Source organism: Nymphaea colorata, chromosome 10, assembly GCF_008831285.2.
Source record: "Nymphaea colorata isolate Beijing-Zhang1983 chromosome 10, ASM883128v2, whole genome shotgun sequence".
NCBI classification, from domain to species: Eukaryota; Viridiplantae; Streptophyta; class Magnoliopsida; order Nymphaeales; family Nymphaeaceae; genus Nymphaea; species Nymphaea colorata.
The window spans coordinates 16,985,940-17,006,397 of NC_045147.1; the positions used below are offsets into that span (position 1 = coordinate 16,985,940).

A 20,458-nucleotide genomic window follows, 5' to 3' on the forward strand; every position below is an offset into this window, starting at 1 on the left:
TCAAAATGCTACAAGTAGATCTTAAGCTTGATCCAAATCTGAAAAATCCGATTAACTAAAATCAAATTCAGATATTAAAAGCACCTCGACATTACCGAAATTGAAACACGGTAGATCGGATAAAGAAAGCATTTACATGTAAACTTTGCAAGGAGATACATAATCGCTCTCCAAAGGAATTCTAAATTAGGCCGCGAAATGTAAAAATGTTTAAAATTCAGGTGTTCCGGTAACTTGATAAAACAAAGGGAGTGTTTCATAAATTTTTCTATGGGAGCCGTCAGGGTCACGTTTCTTGCCTCGGGTCGAGCTCTGCAAAATCCGTCCACGCGTTACTTTCGTGGACGCGCTATCCTCCCGCCATCCTCTCTCTCTCTCACACACACACTCTCTCTCTCTGGCCAGCGGTTTCAGCAGTGATGGCGATGGAATGCCGCGCCGCAACGTCGACTCCACTTCTGTTCACCCTACGCCAACCCTCGCGCCCGTCTTCAAAGTCGTCCGTCTTCTTATTATTTCTCGCCCGCCATTTCTGCAGGAGCTACCGGAATCGAGATGTCCTGCGTCCTTTTTGTTGGTCCAGGTGTCTCGCTGACGGCAATCTAGGCCGCCTCCGTCGTGGGCTTCCTGTTGGTTATGTTGCGAATTGCGTCCCGGCATTTCTGCCCTCCATGCAGCATTGCGTGGCTTCTCTGTCCAGTACAGCGGCAATCGGCGCGAGCGGTGGAGGAGGAGGCGGTGTCGATGACGGACAAGGGGGAGACGGTGGCGGCGGCGATGGATCGAGCAGCCCAACGGATGCGAAATCGCTTGCCGGGGACTCGGACGAGGTTATGGCGGCGTCTGTGGACGTCATAGTCCTGGACGTTGGGGTAATTCCTAATTGATTTCCCTTGGGGCATGGAAAACGATAGTTAAGAGGTTGTGGCTCATTGTTTTCACTATTTGTTTATATTTCAGTGTCAGCAGTGGGATGATTCGATGAAATTTCCCTACTGTTTAGTTAACTTGCGACAAAAAAGAAGGAATCTAAAATTCGCAAAATCACGAAGTTGATATCGAGATTTTCGAAGCTCAATTGATCAAGGCTTTATTATTCTCTGTTATCGGATTTTTGTTGCATGCATCTGAATATGTGAATTTTTTGTTACAACCTGAAAATTTTCAAACTGCTTATCCCGCTTTTCACTGAAAAAAAAAGGAAGAAGGAAATTATTTTTGTTTCCAATTTCCAGGACATTAATTGAAGTAGCATGATAATAGATCATTATTGTTAGAAGCGGTCGACCACTTGCTTCTGGTTTCATAGTTTCCTTTTTCTCAGGGCATGTCTTGTGGAGGGTGTGCAGCAAGTGTGAAGCGTATTTTGGAAAGTCAGGTATTCCGTTTTTCTTTCACCATTAGGAACCACATCTGCAATTCTTAAAGAATCATAAAGTGTATGGTCCATTTTATTCTGAAGTCGGCGGATCCTGGTTAAGTTGTTCTGTTGCGGCATCTGGTTACTACTTGGATGTAGGAAAAATTCACTTTTTAGTAATACTCTCTGCTGGTTTTCTTAATTAAAAACGTTGTTTTAGTAGGCTTTGGCATGATAAATAATTAGCCGATTAGCAGAGCTACAGATTCAGGAAGCGACTTAAATCGCGTGTAGGCTAAACACTTGGATCTGTGAAACATGTATACCCTACCTGTCCAAGTTTTTATCTGAATCCTTCTTGGATCACCTTTCATTTGTTGCTGGGTTTTACATTCCACAAGCTTCATGTCCCCTTATTTTATCCCAACTGTCGGTTCAGTTTACGTTGGTTTGGCTTTATGCCTAGTTCTGAATGGGTATTCGATGCTACATTATCCAGCAACCCTCAAATATCAAAACAAAATGTTTATCCAGGAATTTTTTCTGGTCTTGAAAAAATCATTTGATAGCTTATGTAAACTTGGTCGTTCCCTTCATTTTCTAGATTTTCTGAGTGTTCATTTATAGGGCTATATGTTTATGTGATTAATAGCTGGTTCTATGATATTCTGCATCTGATGTTGCCGACTTCCTAGCTTCTTGCAGTGAAATTGTACACCTTCCACCTAGTTGCCATTTTGTGCAGTAGGTGAATGATATTGTATATGAAACAGTCGCAGGTATCAGCTGCCAATGTCAACCTTGCAACTGAGACAGCAGTTGTATGGCCTGTACCAGAAGTGCGGGACATGCAGAACTGGAAGCAGGATTTGGGTGAAAAACTTGCTGCACACTTGACAAGTTGTGGATTTAAGTCTAACTTGCGAAGTAAGCATTTGTAAGACCAAAAATACTTGATTGTATTGTTCTACACCACATTCTAGTGGAACCTGTTCCATGTGGTTGTATGCAACTATTGTATTAAAAATTTGCAAAAGAATCATAAATGAAGGTATCTTGAGCATTTGTGTCCATAAAATTTTCATCTTTGTTGAATGTATTTGCTTGGTAGTGAATGGTCGAGAAGAAACACATTTGCTTAACCCATGGCTGTTAGGCCATTAGAAAAGGATTGGGATCATTTAGATTGTGGAAGCATGAATGACAAATGAATGCTTTTAATGAATTTGTGCTGGCAAAATGGACCTGCAGTAGTTCTCTGTCGTGGCACATCAAAGCAGTTGGCTAACTAATTGGAAAGGTGATGCTTTATGGTACTTTTGGAGTTCTGTCTCGTATAAATGACTACTATAATTTTTGCGATAAGGTTGTGAAACTAAGGTTAAAAAATATATATTATGAGAAATTCAAGAACCATTGTTTTTATATATATATATATAGTGATATTATTTCAATCGTATCGTGATAGTTATGTGAATTTTGCTTTAGTAATTTTTTACACATTTTAAGCATGTATTTTCTTATACTTTTGGAACCTTTCTGTTTATGTGTTCTCTTTTCTGTTTTTAGTGTTATTCAATGTCTTTGAAAAGAATTTGATAACGTTTTGTACTTTTTATTTTTTAATATTTCTGAAACTTCCACAAAATCTTCCCAAGAAAACTCATTTCTAAAAGAACTCCTGAGAAATTGCTAAGAATGTCATTTTGGTTTGATGACTGTTGAAACCAATTCAACCAATTTGACAACTTGATCAAGCTTGTGAAGCAGGTGTTAGACTAGCTTTTGCAAGGCCAACTCAATTGGCCTTGGGCTTAACTCAGCTTGATAAGTTTGGGTTAGAGTAGTTTTTGTTGCTTTTGGGCTTTTTGGTCCTTGAATTATCAAATCAGGCTGGTTTGGGCTGACCAAATGTGCACACTTACAGCCATGTGCATAAGCATTAGAAAATGCCGAGTCAACATCCTTCAAACTGTCCATGAATTACGCTTGCATGTCTGTGGTGTTGAGATAGGTGAATTCACAGAATCATAAGTAACTTGAGTGAAGCCATCAATTTGTTAAAGTTGTCTAGCCTATTATTAATAGCTGCTACTAGAAAATTGTTTAGCTCCTCAAACTGCTCTCTCTCTCAAACACACATAATCCAAGGCTATATTATAGTTTCTAAGCAGTGGCTTGGATCGTCTGATCCCATAGATAGTGGCTTAAAGCAAATTAATTGGATGCATGTGTTAAGTTTGTTGAGTATGGCTTGAAGCTACTATTGTGGTGGATGCATCTACCATGCTGTCACATAGATGTAGGTACTGGTGCAGCATTTTCTAAAAAAACTAAAGGCATGGTTTCTTTGTGTGTGTGTGTGTGTGTGTGTGTGATGTATGTAGGTAACTTTGTCTGAATATCGTTCTTGAGCTTTTATCAGTGAGGTATTTTTCAGGTATTAATGGGAAAGTTTGTTTTTCTTGGAAAAATAATAGAAAAAAGTTTTGAAATTTTGAGTTTTTACTATTTTCTTTACCAAATCATTGATAAAATTCACAACACTTATTAAAACGTTAAAATAAACAAAAAAGTTTGAAATGGAATAATATACATTCTTGAAAATATTGGGATTCTTTTTACGTTTCTTCATTTTCCTTATTTTGTCTGTTTCTAATGTAATATTGTGGTATGGATGTATATCTTGCCACATAAGTGTGGGCAAGCATGGAATTCTTAATATCAAACCTTAAATGGAAGGAAGATTACATAACTATATATGAATAAGTTGTTTGTCAGGCTAAGCTAATGAAGTAATGAGTTTATGACTCCTTTGACAACACTTAGCTTCAGTCCAAGGCAAGTCTGATGTGTACAGATATTGAAGACTGAATTTGGTGAATCATACAGCACCCATACCTGCACCAGCACATGCTGCAGGCGTGCAACTATCTCTAAAAGAGTTCTTGTAACATAGCTAACCAGTCCTGCAAGGGCCTGTTATGGCTTCGATAGGTAATAGGTATGGGTCCTATCTGTGTGTTTGTTTCTTTCTTTCCTTAAAGGATGCATTCCTTTGGTTTTCTCTCATGAGAAGTCCCTTGGTCTATTCATTTATGTCCCTCTATGCTGTAGTCTGGTACCTGCACTACAGAATGGCCAAAGCTGAAAATCTTTGCTGAAGCATTTTGGTCCTTGTCAATCTTTTCCACAGAGCAGTATGCTGAGCAAACAAACCTTTCTGATACATATTGACTGGCTGCATGTATATGCTGCCATGAAAATTCCATGAGCATCATCTGTTGGCTAGTGAAGCTGCATTCGTTTCAAAAATAAGTTAGTTGATGAAGCTGCATTTCTTTCTAAGAGCTTAAATGTGATTCAAATCCGTGATTTGGTGTTCTTTTCTATCCGCTGCATGGGACCCCAGCATCATTAAGAGGCCAGCTCTTGGTGGTGCTGAACTTGGGTGCATTGAAAGACTTTGAAGACCTTGCATTCTAAATATGGATACTTCTGCACATATAAAGCATAGGGTTAATTTAGAAAAAACATGCCTGATGTTTTAAATAGAATGTCTACCAATGTAATTACATTCAAGAAGGGGCTAATTTTCATCTCTGTGATAACTAGCACCTGACCTTGTACAAAGCGGTTGAGTATGGTCTAATCAAATAGATTACTATAAAAAGTGATATTACTATAAAAATCAAGCAGGTGCCTGGTTTTCAGGGATATTTATTTAAATTTTGGGTATGTTACCCATGAATTTCTTGTAAGGATACAACCAATTCTGATGTGGGACATCTCAATATGGCAGGGGTTTGGTTAGAACCTGTTTCATTTCAGTGCCTATAACCAGAAACAATCAACCATTATGCCAGACCCCCCATTTGCAAGCCTGGTTTCTGACCTCAGGCTGCTGCAGCTACTATGATGTCTTGGCTGCTGGCGGCATTTCAATTCTTCTTTATTTAAGGTTTCAGGTCAAAACAGCTGTCTTTGCTAAGTGGGGCCATCTTCTTCAGGGCTTGATGTGCTTTGTTGCATCTTCGAAATCACAATTGAAGCAGTTTGCATTTATCTCATGCGTCTCCGATTCAGGTCAGAGTTAACTGATAAAAGATTAGGATGTAGTTCAATATATGAACATACCAATGAACAATGCTAATGCATTACCACAAATGTCAGCGCTTTTTCCCCCTTGTTTTGAAAATAAAAAATAAGGGAAAATGAAAAAAAAAGCAAAAATTTGTGATAGTTCCAAAATATTGTCAGAACAAAAATATCATGTTAATACTTAATAATGATATTTTCAGAGGTTATTTCAAAAAATCATTTTTAATACATTCCAAGTTTGTTGGGTTTCTTTGACATGTTAGTAATTTTTTTTTATTTTCTTTCTTTGATCCTTTAGGAAAATTAGTAGATAACTGATAGTTTGTTACTTTCTATTGTATGTGTATATGAAAATTTTTGAACTCCTGATATTTTCCCCAGAAAAACAAACTTCTCGATTAATGTCCGAGAAGTACTTCCCCAATGAAACCCTATAATGATGTGTGACAATAACTAAACTATAAAGGCACAAACAATTTGCCCCAAGTCTTGGGATCAGGCTTGTTGCTTAAAAGATTTATCTGTACGTTGATGTGCAACTATACATGTTGTCTACAGGCTATCATGTATGGAGAGTCGGAGAGTATTTGCTATAATGTATAAACAAGTGAATCCTAGTTGGCCCAAGCTAATTTTCTGTATATTTAACAGCAGTTTAGGTAAATAAGCATGAACCTAACAGCACTTCAAAGTGTAAAAGTTCATTCTCTTCAGCATCATGCGTTTCTCAAGTAGGAACAAATAAATGGCATATTTTGTACTGCTCTGCTCGTGTTTAGTTAATCAAGAGTCTTCTTTCGGTTTGCATCCCTAAGGCAAACCTGAAAAATAATTCACAATTTCTATGCATGAATCAAGATGGTTTATGCAGCTTTATTCTTCTTCATCTAAATGATGCAAACATAGATAAGTATCCATTACTGGCAAAAATTCTTGCTGGAATTTGTGGTGGTTTTTTGAGATGGTAGCAGTTTAAATGTTGATATCTATTCTTCCGGCATATTTTATGTGATCTCCTCTTTGTACTTGCTCCTGTTTCTTTGCTGGCTTGATGCACAGAATTTTCACATAGGAACGTAATAAAATTTGTTTTCATTTTTCAAATGTGCATTTGCTTATTATTGCTTTTATCTTCAGTTGGTTCTCTTACTATGAGTTCCCAATTGATGATGACAGATAAATTTGTCCATCCCGGTGACCTTCTGATGGTCTTGTACATAATTTCAATTGCATGGATCTTTGAATGTATCTCACAATTTTCTTATGATTCATTATTTATTTTATCTTCCAACTTATTCTTGCTTCTGTTAAGTAATCTTCCTACTACAAGTTTGGAAATCTGTATGCTTGTGTTTTTGCAGCCTTTTCAAGGGAAGACTTGAATTCAGTTTTTGAGCGAAAGAGAATGGAAAAGCTTCATCTTTTGAAAAAAAGTGGTAAATTTTCTTTCTGTATTTTTGGTTTGGTCTTGTTACTAGTTTCTTTTCTCTTTTTCTTGCATAGTTCATTTTGTGCACTGAATGAAATTGTCGTCTTAGTTGTATGATGCATTTCCTCTGTTTTATACAGTCTGCGTGCGTCTATTATGAGCTAATGCTAACTATTCTTCTTCTTGCCCAAGTTTACAGGTAGGGACCTTGCAGTCTCATGGGCACTATGTGCTGTGTGTCTTGTTGGACATGCACTTCATTTTATTGGGGCGAATGTGCCTTCCTGGATACACGCGCTACATTCTGTTGGATTTCACATGTCATTGTCTATGCTTACATTGTTTGGTCCTGGGCGTCAAATAATGTACGAAGGGATAAAAAGCCTGTTAAGAGGAGCACCAAACATGAATACTTTAGTCAGTCTTGGGGCAATATCTTCATTTACTGTCAGTTCAATGGCCGTGTTGTTGCCAAAACTGGTGCATTTCACAGTTCCTTAACTAGCTTTGCTCTTCTGGAGCTTCTGTAGTTGCAGATGGAAAGGCCTTTTGGAAGGACTTTACATTGTAACTATGCTGCTGTTGGTTTTTTTCCCTTTTATTGCTGAACGTCTTACTTTTTTCTTATCAGGGTTGGAAGACATTCTTTGAGGAGCCCATTATGCTGTTAGCTTTTGTGCTTTTGGGTAGAAATCTCGAACAGAGAGCAAAAATTAAGGCAACAAGTGATATGACTGGACTTCTGAGTGTACTTCCAAGAAAAGCTCGCCTTGTAATGGATAATGACATGGAAGGATCACATGCACTTGTTGATGTTCCATGTGATACTCTATCTATCGGAGACAAGATTGTTGTTCTTCCAGGAGTGAGTATGCAGGCCTTTTGTTCTAGGAGTGCTGGTTATATGTAGGATTTGGATTTTTTTCACTATATAAATTTATGGACCATCTCTCTCTCTCTCTCTCTCTCTATATATATATATATATATATATATATATATATAATTTAGATATATATATATATAAAATTTAGAATGCATAATCCAAGTTTTACCTAACCAAGTGGTGGAAATGTGCAACTGCAGTATGACAAAAACCTTACCAGTTACCATTCTGTTTATTTTTTGACAAAAAGGAATTTTTCTTGAGCCTATGAACTTTGATATATTTTCGGTCATTGATTGTTTGAACTTATAAACTTTGATATATTTTCAGTCATCGGTTGTTTAATCACCAGACGAGTTGTGTCAAGATCTGACAACCAAAAGTCAATCTCCACTAAGCCAACCTGTTGGATCATGTCTACAGGGTTGAACTTAGATGGGAATAGAAAACCTATCTCGGTTGCACCTACAAACAATTGTAACAAATGTATATCCATGTAGACTTATAAAACTTGCAAAAACCACCCTCGGTAACAAATGTATATCCATGTACACTTATAAAACTTTCAAAAACCACCCTCATGCTTTGATCAATCTAATCACACGGGCTTACAACTTGGCACATGAAAATATTGATTCAAAACGGGGGATAACAGGTACCACTTTTGACTTGACAAAATTACTTTTGATATGGCAGGTTGTAAGCCATCCTATTAGGTTGATTAGATGGTTCAAACTTCAAAATGTTTCTCATACTTCACAAGCCCTCATAATTTACCCGTCTCCTTCTCTCTCTCTCTCTCTCTCTCTCTCTCTTTATATATATATATATATATTCCTTGTTCCCTATGTTTTATAGGTCAGATCTCTCATGCCTGTGTGACATGATTTTCTTAGCCATACCATTATTGCTTTGGACTGTTGATTTTGAAGAATGACAGTTAATCTTGTAATCATGAGTATCACAATTATTTTACTCATGATGTCATTGTTTAGGATCGGATTCCAGTGGATGGCGTTGTTGTTGCTGGTAGAAGTTCTGTTGATGAATCCAGCTTCACTGGAGAGCCTCTTCCAGTTTTGAAATTGCACGGGGTACTTCTTATGTCCTGCACTAATACTTGACATGTTTCCTATTTCTGGTCATTTCCTTAGTAGCCAAAGGCATACCTAGGTGCCTACCTTTCCAAGGCTGGGCACCTAGTATCCCAGTTGAAAAAAAGTTCTAAATTTTCTTCTCATTCTTTTTTCCTTCTACTTTTACCTTTCTTCTTCTCCTCCTCATTCCTCCTCTTTTCTTCTTTCATTTACTGTTATCGGCCTGCCCAGGCCTTGCCTTGGCCTTTTTTAAGGTCTACCTAGGCCCACCTAGTGCTTTTGACTGCTGAGGTAATTTTGCTTGCTGCCTAAGAAAGTTTGTTGTCTTGTTGTAGAACGAAGTTAATGCAGGAACTATAAACGTAAATGGAAAACTCACAATTGAAGTAAGAAGACCAGGTGGTGAGTCTCTCATCTCAGATATTGTTCGCCTTGTGACCAATGCACAAAATAGACAGGCCCCTGTACAATGCCTTGCAGACAAGGTACTTCGTCTTGCAACCACGCACTCTTATGAGTTAGAAGATTCAACAGCAACATATGTTGGTTATATAGGTGGCTTTTAAAGGCTGTTGTACATGTAAACCAATAGGAATATATAATCAGAACTGTGCAAAAATAATCAATGCTTTTTTAAAAAAAAAAATAAAAAAAATCTCAGAGTGACTGTCTCTACTTTTCTTTGTCATGCTTCCCTAATGAAGTATTGACTTCTCATGCTGTGTATGTGCAAACACATGTTGCTCATTGGTGTATTTAATGATTTAATCACCTTGCATCATACATGTTTCGTTCTAAGTAAATGAAAGACTGGTTTCTGTACAATTAATGCAAACTCTGTCCTTCTTTCTAAACATACTTTTGTTTTACTTCTCCTCACTGTTAGTTCTAAAATAGATTAGCTAGCAACATTGAGGGTCATATGCATCTTGTTTTATTGTATCGTTTCTATCTTTCAGGTTAGTTTCATGTTCTTAATCTTGATTGTATGCCATATAAGCATCGAACTGGTTTGGAACTCAAGGGCAGACAAAGCATGCAGTTAGAACTCATGTATTTATAACTCAACTTGCAAAAATTTCATGATGTGATGCTATATCCTAAAATTTGCTGATGGTGATATTTTGAAAGTAACATGATATTTTGCTGTTATTATCAAACTGAGTTGTTTTGCTGATGAAACTATAGAGTTTTGAAACTATTGCTGATATTAGCGACTGTTTATCTGCTTTTTCACTTTTTTATATTTATTTGTTGCCTGCTTAGCCCTATCTGTCATTCTTTGTTCCTCGTGTTGCTCCTTTGTTCGATGTGTTGAATTTTTTTCCTTACGTTTAAGCATCAACTGCCTTTGGTTTTAGGTTGCTGGTGTCTTTACATATGGAGTCATAGCACTTTCAGCCATGACATTTTTGGTCTGGAAAAACTTTGGTTCACAAGTTCTGCCAGCTGTTATCCAACATGGAGGTCCAGTTTCCTTAGCATTGCAACTCTCCTGCAGCGTTCTGGTATGCTCTTGAAAAGAATTAAGTTTTTCATTTCATCATCTATCATACTAGTTGTATAGATGAAGGCTTAACTTATGTAGTTATAATCAACGCTTTTCAACTGCATTTGTTTATTTGGTTAAATCCTTTTTCAGAAAATCCCTGCTATAGTCTTTTCTCATGCATCATTATAGGTATTCTCTTCTTTACAAGTTTAAATCTGGAATGTCCAACTTAAGATTATGAATTAACCTGAGAATTTCATTGTCTCTTCCAGTTTGTCAATATTGCTGTTTAGTCTGAAATTATAATGGATACATGGAACGATCTCCTGAGTTAACATTGTATAAATTTGCTGCAGTTTTCCAGCTATGACTTGAGAGCGTATTAGATGATTTTCTTTTTTCAGGCAGCCACCTTTATCACTTTCCTTGTAGGTGCAAGTTTTAATCCTCAACTAGCTGTTCTTGCATTTCTCGCCCTTCTCTTTTCTTCATCAATCATCAGGACCGACTTTGCTACTGTGATATAACTTTTTTCTAGGAGGACTATATAGTTGATGTTCATACCTTTGGTTGCCAGAACATTCACGTATTTCCTTCATATGCAAACATGGATTGCTGTCCAGCATTGGTGCATACTTTTGGTTTGTCATAATACATGCTACTGTATCATGTTAATATGGTAAGTGTTATGTTAAAAAAGAGTTTAGTTGTCTCCATGTTGTAACCTTGTCATTGCGGTTTTTTCCAGGTTGTTGCCTGTCCATGTGCACTAGGGCTTGCTACACCAACAGCTGTACTGGTAAGCTGTAGAGACTAGGCTACAGAGATGAATGGTTTTATGCTTTCAGGTATGATCTGATTTCAGAAGGTGGACTTCTAATTATGTAATACCTTTTTGTACAGGTGGGAACTTCTTTAGGGGCGACCAGGGGAATGCTTATTCGTGGTGGAGACATCTTGGAGAAATTTGCTTCGGTTGACACAGTCGTATTTGACAAAACTGGGACTCTGACCACTGGGAAGCCTATCGTAACCAAAGTTATCACCATAGCTTCTGATGAAGCAAATGCTTCAAAGTTGAGTTAAAGAGAAATCTGTCTGATATGAATGATTTTTGTAATTCAAATATTTCAATTTTGGTTTATTCTCATAATTGCTCGACTTTATTTCTGATGCAAATTTTTCTTGTTTCATATGCAATGCTTGGTTCGTTTACCAATGAAGGCTTGACAGTGGTTTGACTTATACACTCTAAAAGTTTAGTCCTGTATTGAAGATTGTGAGGGATCTTCAAGGACTTATAAAGGGGCTTGTTAAAGTAGTTAGTTGTCCTGGTTTCTAGTTTTCTTCAAGCTGGAATCGGAACTGCTAGGAGGCGGGTTGGGATCCGTTAGACCAGGAGCTCGAGCCCATGAGTGGGTTGGGTTGCTACATGATTGGTTTACACCCTATGTTAGGTGGTTTTCTTTTACATTATTCCTTGCAGCACAGGCTTTCAAGGTTCACAAATGAAATGGTATTACCAATAGAAGGATCTCTTTAAGAGCCATAAAGCTCACATTGCCATGCTTTTAAGAGTGATCATCCATGGGAACACTCTAGGAATCTTTGAAACAGTAACAACAGATTTTAACCAAGAAGATTTGTTATAAAAAATGGGGAGATAATTGTATATATATATATATATATATATATATGCAAGGAAATGGGTTAGGTGCTATGTAACATGGGTACTCCTCTTAAGGAGGAGTATCCGCACGGTACCGGTATGTAATTTTTTGATATATATATGTGTGAATATGTTATTCTGTTTGAAATTTTTTGATATATATATATATATATATATATACCAGTGTGTGTGTGTGTGTGTACGGCCATACCCCCGCACCCAAGTTTTTTGAAATGGTCCATACCCGTACCCACACTGGTACTCGAACCGTACCCGTACTCATGTGACATAGGTTAGGTGTTTACATAGCCTGACAGTCAGATTGGTCGCAAAACATTGAGTCCCAAATGTGTTACTCAAATCAGAGAACACTAGACTCATTCATTATGCAATCTGACCACATGTATGTTTGTCACTTGCTTAGTAGGAACCATGCCAACAATTGAATGTTGAGATCATTGCTTTTCTTGCTTGAGCAGTAAAATTTTGACATGTTTCAGTATATTTTGGGATGTTGATTTTTTACTAAATCCTTCTTAAAATTCTGTCGTTGGAAACTCAGTTTTTAGGTCATATCTGTAGGTCTACAGTTTCCTTGAGCATTTGTTTGTTTATGGAACAGGTCAATTCACACTGAAACTTGGTCTGCACCTATCAGTTGGATTTCTTGTATTGACATGAAAAAACCTTTACAGAAACCTAAATATCTTTCTTAGCTGCTGTATCTGCTTTTTAGGGCAGGTAAACCATGAGGAAAGTAGTTGCCAAACATGTAATAATGGAACTCTCTGAAATTCATGTTAATAATATTCTTGCTGTTACAGTGCACACTTGGAACCTAAGGTTCTGGAGTTTGAAATTCTGAGATTAGCTGCTGCAGTTGAATCAAATTCCAGTCATCCAATTGGAAAAGCTATTGTGAAAGCTGCAGAAGCAGTTGGTTGTACATATGGAAAGGTGACTTTTTCACCTTCACTGCATCATGATTCTTATAGTTCCTTTGTGCTATCTTTCAAGCACAGGCCTAAGGCCCTAAGTTTGATGTGCTGCTGCTGCTTGCCTGATATTTACTGTAACTCAGACAGGGCACAGTCAAAGCTCATTCTGACGTGGAAAATACCGGCGCACCCAGCTGAATGTGTTTAAGTCTAACTCAGATTGTGATTCTCTTTTTATATTTAGTTTAGTTTTACCCAAAATTGTCTATTCAAGTTGATTCCCTCTCCCTCTCTCTCTCTGATGTTTGTGGGGATCTGTGCATAAAGGGGCGTCTGTGTGCCTCAGAGCTATGCAGCCCTACATGCACATACAAAACCCTGACGAGCAACAAAGTCAGGCTGACATTTTCTCACTGATGTAGTCATCTTGGCAGTGGAATTTTGTGCCCAATAGTCACATACCTATGGTGTCTGTTGTCCAAATTCTTATGCACTTATTATAATTTTTTTCCAACGTTTCTATTTGATCATAAATATTTACTTTAATTTGAAATGTTTATGGCTAGGCAGCTGATGGTTCTTTTAAGGAGGAACCAGGTTCTGGTGCTATGGCAGTTGTTGAGCATAAAGAAGTATTGGTTGGTACGCAAGATTGGCTCTTGAGGTGAGTGTTTCTATGCTTGAAAATGTTTCATCTGGTAAGTGAACCTCATTTGCAGCATTAATTTGCTTGTCTATTTGCTGTTTGTTGTTGAAAGTTCCCTTGAGGTTGTGTCAAGTTTTTCTGGTTAAGATTTATCGTACATTGCGGTTAACCATTAAGCTTTATAGTACATTGTGGTCTTCATATAATCACCACAACAAGGTCACTCTGCTAATAAGTGAAGGGGGAAAGGTTGCCAACACAGTTTTCCTTGGAAGAATTAGGTGAACTGTGACTCTTCTCGGAATAGAAATTAATAGAGGAACGATGGATGAAATCAAATTATGGTATGAAGTTGAGCTTTTTCATAAACTAATGTAGCTTTAGTGCAGTGAAGCATCTGATCCTTGATAAAGAAGGCAAGGGCAAATCTTGTCATCCTCCTACAGGAAAGCATGAAGAGAACAAGAGATAAGTCAGTGACTTAGTGGCTCTTTCATGCTTGATTTACCTATTAAAGGAATCAGCTACGATTTGGTTATCTAATATGTACTGATGATTGGGTAGGATATCCTGGTAATGAAAGAAGTTTCTGGCTTTGCATATTTTTTGTGAGTCATCTTCTTCATGGATAAACACAAAATACTTAATTGGCACAAAAAGGCACACGGGATGTTGGATTTTGATCTCATCCAAGATATTTTGAATAAGAAGAGAAGGGGTTGCAATCAAACAGAACTCCCAGCCACCACACGGCGGAACTGTTTATATATATATATAAACATCTACAGGGCTCAGAAATACCCTTAAACAACATAAAGAAAGTGTAAAGTGCCATTAGTGAAGGCACAAGGGGTAAAATTGAGGGCAACTAGGTCTGGCTCTCGCTTAAATTTGGATCCAATCATATATATAACATTTACAGGGCACAGAAATACCCTTAAACAACATGAAGAAAGTGTAAAGTGCCATTACTGAAGGCACAAGTGGTAAAATTGTGGGCAACTAGGTCTGGCTTTCGCTTAAGTTTGGATCCAATCAAACCAATAACTTCTTTTCACTCTCTCTCAAGTTTTACATAGTTCTGTACCATGGATAATTTGCCTTTCTAACATCCAAAATCTGTCTTTGGTCGCTTTTCGTTTTGGGAAAGTTTGAAACTTGATCTTCAGTTTTCACAAATTCAAGTTGAACCTCCTTTTTCTACCTTTTGCTTCCCAAAAATATTGGTCTATCTCAATGTCTTTAGGATGATGTGATGGATAGGGTTGAAAGAAATATTTAATAATGGGTCTGGTGCACATGTAGGCTTTAGTATATCTCACATTTGTACATGTCGCGATAGAAGAACCATCTAGAGCACTCTTCAACTTGCCTTTTCTTTTTTTGTGGGGGTGGGGAGAATGGTGGGGAGATGGGATTGTGTTAGGAACTTAGGACTTCAAATTGAAGGAGCTCAGAGTCCTGAGGTGCATCTCTTTAGCAAAATTTGGTTTGCTCAGCCAACTTTAAAAAGTCAAACAAAAATATGAAAAACTAAAAATGTAAAAAATTGTAAAATCATCAAAAGAAGTTTTTTCATATTCTTATAGATTATGGACAATTCTTTGTTGGTTGTAAGTTCCTTTTTCCAAGGTTTTCACATGTGATGTATGTTGCTTCCATATTGTATTCGATATGAATCTTGTCTTTGATTAATGTGCAGTTTCCTAATTATGTCCACAGTATAAAAGTGTATAGATGAGTCAATAATTCAAATTATTGCACACAAAAAAAAAAACCAAACTAGTTACATACAAGAGAAAGGGGGCAATTTTAGTTAAATAGCACTAACTATAAAAAAGTAAAAAACTACCATATTATTTTTGATGTGCCCCCAGAAAAAGGAGGAAATTTTCGGGCCACACCAACTTTTCTTACTATTTTTTTACTCATTCTTCTGGAGGCTAAACCTTGTATTATTTCAGTTTTCCATTTTCTCCTTTGTCATCTATATGTTAGTTTTATGAGTTTTCTTAATTAAAATCAAGCAACCTGCTTCAGCACACACGCTCATGTGCATGCACATCCATAAATTTGCATTGCTGGGGACTGGGGCTAACTGAGTCAATATTTAGCCAGCATTTTCGAAAAACTTAAGGCCAGCATGTAGAAAAACGGAAACTATACTTAATGATGGTTCTTAAAGTTGACAAGTGCATTAGGAAACCACACTTTTTAAAGCTATGATGTGGCAATATTGATTAATGTGTACCACCAGAAAGTGCTTGCTTGTGAAGTGATGGTATGCATTAATGATAGTTGCTGCTGAGTGATGACATCCAGTGACTATTACACCATCGTGTCACTTTCTTCTTCCAACTTCTTACCTATTTTACATATTTCTACACTGTAAATTCTGTTTATCTGGTGTAGTACATAATAAGTCATAACAGAAATTTTGAGGCGACATGGAGACATGTTTATATGTGCACTATGAAGTGGCTTGCATGTGTGACATCATAATAAAGGCCAACTCTTTAATGTGTAACAGTTTACTTTAAGTTGGTTTACATTTTGCAGAAATGGAGTTGGGAATTATGCATTTCCTAGAGGAGAAGATCCTGAAACCCAGTCTGTGGCTTATGTAGGAGTCAATGGTTTTCTGGTTGGTCTTATTTATGTGGAAGACACAATAAGGGATGATGCTGTTGAGGTGGTTAAGTCACTCTCAGAGATGGGAATAAGCACCTATATGCTGTCTGGTGATAAGGAGCGTTCAGCTGGGTATGTAGCTTCTATTGTTGGCATTCCAAAAGACAAGGTAATTGTAGTAACGGCTCTTGAAAGCTTTGGGTTTTTTGCTGTGTCACACAGGTTTGTTGGTTATGCCCATGTACGAGTACCTTTTGGTACACTGGTGGTACATTTGGATTGGTTTCGGGTCGGAACTGATCCAAACCTTTTTTTTTTCATTTTTTTCTTATGTTTTAACTATATTTCTGTTGGTTTCTTTATGTTTTATGAGATTATATGTAGGAAATATGAAAGAAACTATTAAAAATTGTCTTCATGATGTGTTGTATACACACACACACACACACATTTTTCTGCCGTACCCCCATACCAAGATTTTCTAAAATTTTTTTACCAGTACCTGTATCTATGTGAGTTGGGTTTTTTGGGATGCTTATCGACTAGTTGCATAGTACAATTGCTTATTTTTTTCTATCATAGTTGAAGACATGAAAGTATTGTTTGCTTGTTGCTGGTGGTGAGATCAAGTAACATCGAGATCATCTCACGGGAAGTGCAAAAGGTGGTTAGCTAAAAGCTTGATTAAATCCTCTATGGACAAGCTGAAGTTGAGTTTATTTTAGCGTTTTTACGTGTTGGATAAACATTCTAAGAATGAGCTTTGATCTTATGATTGCTAATAAGCTTGTTAAGACATGCCAGCTTTCTTTGGTAAAGACTCGTTTTCTAGTAATTCTTGTGTTGGCCTCTTAAACAAGTCATATGTCATTAAGCTTGTGTGTCCAACTTGGATTGTTTTCTGACCAATGTTTCACATTATAAATCAAATGTTTTTTTCTTGGAGAAGTTCTGGAGAGCAGTCTGTTTAAATCATATCAGAACCATACACAAGCTGAGCATATCATATACAAATAAGGACTAAGCAGGAGTTCTCAATGTTGTTTGAATGTGCACACTGTATGAACATTTTATGTAGCAGAACCTAGCAAAATAGTTGTCAAATAGTCATACATAGGCCTACTTCAAATCTCGAGCATATGATGGCTGATCTACAGCCCCATATGACTTCACTAAAAACAAGTAATATGTTGTTATATGTATCTTTTCTCAATCTTCAGTGAGACAAGCTTCACTTTGCTGTGCGAGTACGAGTCCATACCTCAGGTTATCCTGTAGCCAAGCTAGGATAGACTTGGGCCATTTTTGTTCTCATGTTATGCTGCTTAAGATTTTTTGTTATTGATTTTTGTTGTCTTAGAAGTGTGTTATGTATCTGGTAACATGCAAATGACTTGAAACACCTAAGAGGGAGACGATTGCTTGGCAGTTATAATTAGTTTACTAAATCAATAGCTTGTTCTTGTCAACATTCGTGACTACATCCACTGAAGTGGTTCTTGATTTCCTTTTCTTGTGTTTGCTTTGTTTTCCTTTATTGACTCAATATATGAATTCTGACATAGATGTGGTTTAGGTGCTATCAGGAGTCAAACCAGATGGAAAGCTTAGTTTCATTCATAAGCTTCAGAAAGAACGGAAAACAGTAGCTATGGTGGGAGATGGTATTAATGATGCTGCTGCTCTTGCATCAGCTAGCGTAGGAGTTGCAATGGGTGGGGGTGTTGGAGTAGCTAGTGAAGCATCGTCTGTGGTCCTCATGGGTGACAAACTCACACAGGTATTTGCATGGTTACTCAAAAAGGAGAAAATTATTTACTAACCACAAAATAAAAGTATGCACGAAAAATAGTTACTGTGCAATCTGATTACAGTTGTCTGAAGACAATAAGCATCTAAGACGGCTAGTTTTGTTCGTTGGGCTTGTAATTCTTCCTGAAGTCACATCATGCATACCATTTTTCATCTCTTGTTTGCCAGCTTTAGAAATGTGGAGCATTGACCTTCCAACTAGTTTCAAGCAGATTATATTATCTCACCTGGATGCACCATAAGGGCACAATGATAAGATGAAATAAGCTACGTTGATTGACACATAAATTTCATAGCAAAAACTCCAGTCATCATTCAAATTAGGTGTGTGAAATGTTTGCTTGTGTAAGCAGATAGCTTTCTTTCCTGCTTTTCTATGCAAACAAGGGGAGCTAAAGCACGGCAATTCTTTTGTCAGTGAATGATGAATTTCGCAAATTGTTTTCATGAATGTTCTTCCTGCAGTTGCTGGATGCACTGGAGCTTAGCAGGCTAACTATGAAGACTGTCAAGCAGAATCTCTGGTGGGCGTTTGCATATAACATTGTGCGTTCTAACTTTGCCTCCTTTTCCCATTTGTTTTTTCATGTTCTAGCTTTGGTTGCAATTCACAGGTTTTTTCTTTCTGTGTTAGAAACTTACATGCCTTTGTGGGGTTGGCTGCAACTTTCTAAAAGATTAAATTGCTTCTTGCTTCTCTTTCTCCTTTTTCAGTATGCAAGGGTAGTGATAGTTTATCAGAAAAGGGAAAAAAGAATGTTGGTAAAGAAAAAGACGAGAAAATAGGCTTCAGAATGTGGAGCATTCTGACAAAAACTGTTTGAAAAGGTGGAAATGTCACAAAATACCTAGTAGTTATGATTGACATAAAAGCAGAACCTTAGATACTTTGTAATACCAACTGAAGGTAGAGGAAGTTGAAGGAAATGTTTATCTAGAATAAGTTATGTCTCAGGTTCACATTCAAGCTACAAAATTTTAGACATTTCTAACTGAAGGGACCATGAAGCATGTTTTACTGATAAAAATAATTCGGTTTCTTTAGCAGAGACATGAGATATCCAGACAAGAAGTGTATATGTGTATATATATATATGTGTGTGTGTGTGTGTTACTTTGAAAATCCGTTACTAAAAAAGTCACTAAATTGGCATTAACCATGGTTTATGGTGGCTTTCCCAATGATTTATGGTTTTTTTAGTGACATTTTAAATTTTAGTTATCCAGCTACTATTTGGCATATGACGGAAGTGACTTTTTATATATATATATATATATATATATATATATATATTATGAGGATGGGAAGAGGTCACAGAGAATATGATGGTAGGACAATCCCCTCTCTTCCATATATATCAGAAAGTGTTGGACCAGTCCCATTTTGAGACTGATCTGACCAAACTCCCTCTATTTTTGCTGAATTCTGATGGTTTTACACAAATCAAGAGTGTAGATGTGGTTGGTTGGTAGGCCTTAATTTATACGATTAGAAGGGAAAATTTTGCTAAAACCTAATATACACCCAATGTGTATATTAGATACTTTGAATAGGCTTAGGCTTTTGGTTCTTTTCATACATAGAGAGAGAGTGTGTACATTCATGTCTCGTTTTCATGAAACTGACCTCATGGTTGTTATTTTCATTATTCAAAATCCCAAAATGGTCTAGAACTTCATGGTTTTTCACCGTATAGGTTGGATTTTGTGTGGACGTAAGTGATTCAGTTGACTTTTTTCTGCTTCTGTAATTAATTTATGCATCTTAAAGAGGAGTATCATCCTACCAGTACTATCTGACCCTCACACACGCACACAGAGACACGGAGAGAGAGAGAGAGAGAGAGAGAGGTGGTAAAACCATGAATGGACTACTTTCCTCGTGACCACTGTTTTGGAAATGGTGCTGTGCTTGTCGAACTTACCTCAGTATAAGATATTGTCCCTGGTTCCTGTCTACATGGCATTGCTTCCGTAATGCTTTCCTGATATCATCTTTACGTGTGGATGACAATTCTCATTTGGTGCTTTACCGAGGCTGTCTGATAGCATTTAAGAGAATACTGGGTCAATTTTTTGCAGGTTGGCCTTCCAATAGCAGCTGGTTTGTTGCTTCCATTTAATGGCCCGATGCTGACGCCATCCATAGCTGGGGCTTTGATGGGTCTAAGTTCAGTTTGTGTGATGGCCAATTCATTGCTGCTGCGGATAAAGTACGGTGTAAGGAGGCCCCTCTATAAACCATCTCCCAAGGAGATGGGCTCTAGCAACCACAAAGGCAATCAGTTGCATAAAACATACTGGAAGAATGCATGAAACTGATTGAGTACATCTTCTCAGGTCGCATATTTGGACGAACAATCCTGTCCCATTGGCATTGTAGGGGAGAGGGAGAGAGC

The 20,458-nt window shown here is 37.3% G+C and overlaps 1 protein-coding gene across 3 annotated transcripts; it reads left to right on the forward strand.

Moving 5' to 3' along the window:
- The first annotated feature begins 300 nt into the window (after positions 1-300).
- On the forward strand, positions 301-20,458 carry LOC116262084 (copper-transporting ATPase PAA1, chloroplastic). Of its 3 annotated transcripts, none has more exons than XM_031641151.2 (17): positions 302-872; positions 1,325-1,378; positions 2,134-2,287; positions 6,823-6,897; positions 7,090-7,370; positions 7,522-7,755; positions 8,770-8,868; positions 9,207-9,356; positions 10,233-10,379; positions 11,112-11,162; positions 11,267-11,439; positions 12,857-12,989; positions 13,537-13,634; positions 16,176-16,416; positions 17,824-18,027; positions 18,525-18,605; positions 20,142-20,458. In XM_031641151.2, the coding sequence occupies exons 1-17, from the start codon at positions 420-422 to the stop codon at positions 20,373-20,375; spliced, it is 2,862 nt and encodes a 953-aa protein (XP_031497011.1). In that variant the 5' UTR covers positions 302-419; the 3' UTR covers positions 20,376-20,458. The 3 variants fall into 3 exon arrangements, with proteins under 3 accessions (XP_031497012.1, XP_031497011.1, XP_031497013.1); XM_031641153.2 differs by having other exon boundaries at positions 782-921; XM_031641152.2 differs by lacking the exons at positions 18,525-18,605; positions 20,142-20,458 and having other exon boundaries at positions 301-872; positions 17,834-18,021.